Genomic DNA, 7,710 nt, shown 5'->3' with positions numbered 1-7,710 from the left:
TGGCATCAGCTAGATAGCAGAGGCTCTCAACTTCTCTCATGTTTCAAGTTTTTGGTATGAAGTGTGTTATTTAAAGTTTTTTTTTGTTAGATATGCAAATACTAGAAAATAGTAGAGACTATTTTGTTTATAATGTGAATACTGTCATAAATATATCAGTTGAGTATTATACATGGATATTACTCGATAGATCGATACATATGTATGTTGATTAAAATACTATTAATTACTTATAATTATCAAAAAGAAGGTAACACCTGATATTCTGTAGCCAAATTAGCAAATAAAAAAAGCCAGGATAATTCCTTACCTTAATTGTTTCAGTATTGTGAGCCTATTCCCAATCCCGGACACTGTGGACTTTGGACTATAAAAAATGCATCACCAAATTCATAATTGTATGTGTACGTATGTATATACATTTATTTATATATTAATCTCATTTTTCATTTTCTTTATTTTTTACAATATATATTATTTGTATATTGTACATATATATTTTTTAGTTGTTTATGTAATAATAATACTTATGCATGTAACTGGTTTTTATTTATCGAAACTTTGAGTGTAACATACACGTAAGTATTGTATGTATGTTAGTAAATATATATGTGTATATGTATGTTTATGTGTGTGCTTTTGTTTTGTTCTTTATTGTTTTTCACAGAAGAAATTTTCGTTCATTGACTTAATTAAAAATATGTATTTATGTAAGTATGTATGCATGTAATTGTATATACTTTTTATAATTTAGTTGATTTAAATTAAATCGCTTTTCCTTTCTACAAATATCAACAAATTAGACTTACAATCTTCAAATCTTTCGAAAGCTATTCTTTATTTGTTTTTACGTCACCAACAATTCTGGTGAACTTTAGATACATATGTATGTATGCTTTTTGTGTGTACGTGTTTGTGCATTTGATAGCAAGGAAATCAATACAAAATAAATAAACTAAATTAAATTTTAATAGTTTAAAGAATAAAAAGTAATTCTTTGGAGATTGTTTCATGTACGAATAGATAGGAAGAAACAATTAAAAATTAACATAAATGGTGTGCAATGAATGAAGAAGAACTCATGAAAGTGTCCTATCTTAAAAAAAGTTTTTGAAAATTCTTAAAAAATCCAAAAAAAATATTTATATAACATAATTGCTGCATTCCATATTCCTTATTTGTGTAATGGAAAAAATATTTTGAATATTTTTAAGTTCATTTTATTTCTTATTTTTTTTTAATCTGCTATAGCTGTAATTATTTCATATGCATATATAAATATAATTTTTTGTTGTTTTTCAATTTTCTCTTTTCTTATGTATTAACATGTATGCTTTTTTGGGGTTTTAACAGTACTCGCTCTTCGAAAACTTTTGATTGCTATTGTTTAGTGTTAATTGAGTCTTTGAAAATGCGTGTAGTATATTTAAGAATAATGTGCTTTTCGAAAAAAATCGACAATTAATTATGTATCTTGAGTTTGCTTAAAAAAATAGATTTTCAACATGCTTTTCTCACAAGGTCGCTCCACTGTTCCTTTCTTAAACATTAAATACATTGAAATTGTTTTTCAATACCTTTCACTTTTCATTCATTTTTAAAGCGCGCATCCCGACATATTTCTCCAACTTTTATCTCTCACAATTTCTAAACTATTTACACTTTTTTGAGTTAACCAAAACTATAAACATTTTTAAAAACGTTCATTTTGACTAAATAAATGAGCATAATTCTTAAACCCTTACATTTTTTTTTTGAAAAAACAAAAAAATGTTTTTAAAAAAGTATATTTGTTGTAAAAAACGATTTTGATTTTCATATAATATATATGTATTTATATTGCAAAAATATTTATTAACCGATTTTCAACTAACATCTTAAGTAGAAATTGGAAGCTTAAAACTAATCATAGTCAGTAAGAACTTATAAACATATATTAACACACATATTTTTATTTATTTGCTTATTTATTATAAATTAGTTTAAAGTTGAATAAATGTACAACTTATTGAATATTTATATAGTAATTAAGGAAATGAGCTAATAAATTTTTAACATAACCACGGACGGTAATGATTGCGAGGGGAAAAATTAGAACTTAATTTAAGTATAATTATAATGAATGTTTTTTGTTTTTTTTTTATATTCCAGAAAAATGTAATTTCTGGCTTTCTCTTCACTGTTTACGCTGATAGCCCTGTGCAGAAACCTAATAAAAATTTAATGAAATTCATTGAAAACGTAAGAAAAAATAACAAGAATAAAAGGAAAAATAATTTACGTGCGATCTGAGGTCGGGAAAATTTAACATACAAGTAGTAATGTATATATATTTTTCTTTCATCAGAAAATAGAGTTTAAAAATAAAATCAAAAAAATTGACATGAGAACTTTTAATTGAAAATTAGGGGGTTTTTCGATTTTAAGTCGAAATAAGGTTTTCTCCTTAATATTTTAAATAAAAAAATGCAGCGTGTTTGGGACATGAGAATGTACGTTTACACCAAATTTCGTGAAAAAAAAAAAATTTTTGCTCGAAAGCTTGCGTTTTTGAATTTTTCACATAAATTTTGAGGTTATGTGAAAAGGGGGAGGGGGAATTTTTTTCATTTCCACATAATTCTTTTTCTATAAAACTCGTAGTTTTGCCTGAAATCGAGTTAAACCGTTTTTAACACTTAGAAATTCAACCACGCCCCTCCTTTTCCTATGCCCGACCTCCGATCGCCCGTGAATTGTTTTTACTCTAATTTTTGTTATATTATCTTTTGTTTCGAATTCTATGTCTATTATAAATTGATGGAATTTTTTGTTGAGTATCATACTCGTATACATATTTGGCAAATTCAGTCGAAGAAAATTTCGCGCTTGATACTCCAGCGTAGAGAGAAAAAATTTGAAAAGTAATGAATTATTTGAAGTAGAAGTTTAACTGCAGGCCATTCGTTTTTATGGAATACAAATTAATTTTGAATTTAAAACTGCACATAATGGTAATAAATATTCATATAAAAATTATATGTTCTTAATTATTATTATCTATATAATTCTTATAAAATTAATTTAAAAAAGAATTGCCGTGATGTAATTATTTTGCATATACATATGCTTGATTATATTTTTGCAAATTTCCGGAAATCATCAATGCTTTAACTTTTTTCACATAACCCTACTTCTTCAACTGCAAATCTAAAAAGCTATTTGGATGATTACAATGGGCGAAGTGTTTTCACAAATACTTCTGACTTTAACAACTAAACGACTATTGCTAATTATTCTCCTAAGTAATTGTGGTTGCTCAATTAATTTGGAATAATTTTAAACTCTATATATTTGTTTATGTTTTACTTGCACTTTCTTTCTTCTTTAAATAAACACAAACTTGAGTGTACATATCACTCGTTAAGAGTATTCATCTCATACTTGTTGAATACAACATTTTTCATTTAAATTGTGTTAACGTGTTTTTGGGGAAAATAAGCGTAAACCACAAACCAGCAATAGCAATATCCATGCAGTAGCACAGCGCATCCATTTTATGAACCAGTCAATACTAGTCAATACGAGCAACTTGAAGCTTACTCAATGTATATATCTTCAATCGGATATGCTGTTTCTATGAATTTCTGATAGAAACGTTGAAATGCACGGCTGCAAAAGTAATCAAGAAGAAATAAATAAAAACGATTTTTTAATCAACTGAAAAATAAATGAAAATAACTTACCCCACGGCTTCGGCTACGGGTCGTGTAGACTCAGATCCCTTGAAAACATGGCATGCGAAACGTTGCACCGTTGGATGCTTCGTTATGAAGCCAATAAAGCGATGATCACGTGGATGAAATGCACAGAATGAGACATTCTTTAGTGAGTAAAAGTAATCGATGCAGGGTTTCTTGTCCTTCTTCTGTAAGTAAACAACAAATTCACCACAGTTACGTACGTACGTTTTTAAATTTTCTACACTTGCTACATCCAACAACTCACATTTGGTCCCGAACGGTCTACCATGCGTAAGCCCTGATCGGACACCTCCAGTATGCACACTTGACCAGCTGGTGAATTTCCATATTCACCAACAATCTTACGCACTGCTTGGCACACAACACCGGTTCCCTTGTGAGCTAATGTCTCTACCGAACCCAAGTAACCGAGTAAATAACGCTCTTTCTTCACCTGTTGCACCGTCGGATCGAATTCATTGTAATCCAAATCAACCGCATAGGCTGAGGGGAAAATACCTTGCCGACCAGTACGCAGATTTACACCCTCACACCAAAGATCGTCAGCCTCCTTTTGTACGTAAATAGCATCGCCGATTTCAATTTCGATTTCATCATGATGACGTGGTATAAATTTGTGTAAGCCACGATGTGTAGCTTCAAGTATTTCGAGTTGGGAGAAGGGCACACCACCGAATGGCTGAGGAAATGGTGATTGCGAAACGGGGGAAGTGATTTGTGGTGACATACTTTTGAAATCAGTTGGGGAATGTGCAGTGCTGTGACCACTATCCACATCGCCCAAACTCTGTAAACGTTCGGAATCTGGACTAGAGTCCTCATCAAGTAGATAACCACATTTGAGTGTCAAAAATGAGCGTTGATTATTTCTTACTGTGGTGCCACCATTTAAACCATTCATATTGCCGTTAATTGTATTGCCAGTGATGGCGTTGTTGTTGTCATTCAATTGATTACGCCCATTGTTCATTTCGTCAGCCAATGTAGTTTGCCCATATCCACCACCTAAAAGATGTAGAATGGAAGCTGCAACGAATGCGTTCGAGGAGCACATTAAAAACTCACTACAAATAACAAACGTCTCCAATTGGTGCAAATGATAGTCGATGCAAATTTTGTTGTAATGAAATGAAAAATGTTTACGCAACAAATGGCTATAATGTGTGGTGGGTATTAATACATTACGCAGAGGTAAAATCTTTGGTCTCAAGTCGTTTCCTAATGATCATACTTTGATAAATTTTTTAGTGAAATTGTTGAGACTTGAATCTTGTGTCGGTCTTATACATTTTCATCTCGAGTATGGATCATGTGCTTGGCACAAGATTATAAAATACCAGGTTAGAGTGGTTTTTACCATCCATCTTTTCACCATGTGGTAGTTTCACCATGTGGTAGTGGTAAGCATCGACAGTCCTTCATGGATCTTATATGCTCCCTTTATTTTAATTACAAAACGTTGAGTCATAAAACTGGCTAAGAAAATTTTTCGTATAAAATGAAACGTGAATAAGATAATGATATGAATGAGTGACCATCCATCGGTACAGTTCATCAAATGGTGACCCTCCAGTGCGTAGGTAGCGAATAAATGAGTAGAAGTTTCCAAAGTTTAAAAAGTAACACTTTACAATTATGACTTTGGATTTCTGAAATCGCACACAGAAAAATCTCTAAACGGAAGGTTAAAATTATGGAAAGCGGCCGTCTCTTGGCTAGATGATTTTCGTAGAAATCTATACTTTGATTTTGTAAAATGCTCAACAATATTCCAGAATTTAAAGCAGAAGTAAATATCTAGAAAAAAGTATTTTTATTGAATAAGCCACGCCATAAACATTCCGTCTAATAGTCGGCTTCTACACTAGGCATTGCAGACTCAAAAAGCACCTGTCCAAAATGGGCATAGCCTCTTTTGTTGCCAGTTTTGCGACATGGAGTCGCACAGCAATCTGTAGACGCGGGGCCCATATATCCGCAGATGCATCACATCACCTCAATAATTCCCAGCAAGTTTCTGGAATTCATCAGAAGGCTGGACCTTTAGGAGTACGTGTGGTAGGGAGAGGGAAAAATGGATCTTGGTCCACACACAGTGCCAACCTCAACTTAATTCTATTCTATTTTAGTGTTAGTATTTTTATGTTGGAGTATTTACATGTCAACTACTAATTTAAACTACAAATTCAAAGTACACAAACAGGCAACAAGCAATATAACAGTAAAAAACGAATGATCATTATATACATTTGTATGTATGTATGTATACGCTACTACTCACAACTTACATTTCTTATTCTTTGGTATTTCCGGTAATTTTCGTCGACGTCGTTGTTGCTGCTGGGTTGCACCAATTGCAGCAGCTGTATTGGGAGAAAGTAATAATTGCGAACCAATTACGCAATCGGTGCCGGTTGTATTACCCGTGCCAGCACCTGTACCAATGCCAACCAGACCACCAATTGCATCCTGATGATTCAACGGATGATGTCGGTGTGAGTTGAAGGAGTCATTTGTGTCCAACGATCCATCCGAAGAGAGTGATACCACCTTGAGACTGTCACCGATTTCATCATCCTCTACTTGACGCTGCAATTTTATTGTTTCACAGCAAAGATCTCCACCGCCGGCATCTTCTTGATCAGAGGCATCACTTTTCGAAGATGGTGAGTCCTCGAGGTCGTCGTTGGGTATTAAGCTATAGAAGTGAAGACATATAAGTGTAGTCGTATACTTTTAAAGGAAAATCGCTAAAGTAATTCATGCAGTTTACAGTTATGTAGGCATGTAATCAATGCGAATGCCGGTAAGTTGGGTATGATTTTTAGAGTTGCTTCTTAGAAATTATTTAGTACAATTGATTTTTCACACACGGAAGACACGCACTGAGACAAGCACATATGCAAATGAACACACATACACACATAAGACGTGAACGATGCAAAAATATGTCAAAACACTGCACACATATGCACACGCACACCTCAAACGCGGATGAGTCGTGCTATTTAAGCTGCACTTGTGGGGAGCTATCAAGTGCCACGCTATGGGATGATCCACACATCCGCTAGGACTTATAATCATAAACTTTTGTTTGCTGGATAGAACTACTTACGAATAGAATGTATGGGCGTTATTTTTCTTTTGGCCCGGGCTCATATAGGTTTGTATTTGATGTGGCTCAAAGATGGGCCTGTGGAACTCCTCGAATTCGCTGTCTGCCATGATGCTACGACGTTGCTCCTCTACGCTGTCTGTCTCTATTAATATTATGTACTTCTCCTTGCTAGTGTGGGTCTGTGTGTGTGTGTGCGGGCCTGAGTCTTTTGCTGAATACCAGATGCCGTAATTCAATAAATTTTTTACACTTTAAACACTCACAAATACAGCACACCAGCTATATTAGCACACATTTGTATCGTTGTATTTTCGATAGTTTAAATTCTGCACAACGTTTTTGTAGAATAATTGAAGTAATTAAATGAATTTTTGCGAAAAAACGATTTGTGTGCCCTCTTTGCCAAAGCAAATCAGGCGTCGAATGACTTTTTCACTCTTCGATCGATAATTTCCTTTTCGCTTTTGTTGGCTTGTCGCTCGGCTGATTTGGCTTCCACTTCGTTTGGGTCGCAGCAAATGTCCATGGCAGAGACGGTGAGCGCCTTGGAAGTGACTTTGATGACTAAATTCTAGCGGGGGGTGTCGCAACAACAGCGGCGGATGGCCGTACGCACTGCTGTACTCAGAGCAGTAAAGGGAAATTTAACTGTCAAACCGTTAAATTGGGTCTGAATAAAGAGCAAGAGATTTGGGCGGTGAGGCGGGTGGTGCAATTCTACTCATGCGTCCTGTTGTGTGTTCAGGTTTTTGCGTTGCTGTTTTTTGTTTACAACAGCAGTGGCACCACATCCCCCGCTCTTGATATGACATGTGCTCCGCTGTTTGAGGGTTGTTTGGGGATGATTTG

At 34.0% G+C, this 7,710-nt stretch overlaps 1 protein-coding gene across 2 annotated transcripts; it reads right to left on the bottom strand.

The window, feature by feature from the left end:
• Positions 1-396: 396 nt before the first annotated feature.
• On the bottom strand, positions 397-7,401 carry Aplip1 (JNK-interacting protein Aplip1). 2 transcript variants are annotated; one of them, XM_014241979.3, is made up of 5 exons: positions 6,859-7,401; positions 6,032-6,441; positions 3,988-4,769; positions 3,726-3,907; positions 397-3,651 (listed from the first exon to the last, which is right to left on the bottom strand). In XM_014241979.3, exons 1-5 carry the CDS (start codon positions 6,966-6,968, stop codon positions 3,579-3,581), a joined length of 1,557 nt encoding a protein of 518 aa, XP_014097454.2. In that variant the 5' UTR covers positions 6,969-7,401; the 3' UTR covers positions 397-3,578. The 2 variants fall into 2 exon arrangements, with proteins under 2 accessions (XP_014097454.2, XP_036220359.2); XM_036364466.2 differs by having other exon boundaries at positions 3,988-4,748.
• Positions 7,402-7,710: the final 309 nt, after the last annotated feature.

The sequence above is a fragment of the Bactrocera oleae genome, chromosome 6 (assembly GCF_042242935.1).
Source record: "Bactrocera oleae isolate idBacOlea1 chromosome 6, idBacOlea1, whole genome shotgun sequence".
Classification (NCBI taxonomy): Eukaryota; Metazoa; Arthropoda; class Insecta; order Diptera; family Tephritidae; genus Bactrocera; species Bactrocera oleae.
This window is presented reverse-complemented; position numbering and strand designations above follow the sequence as displayed.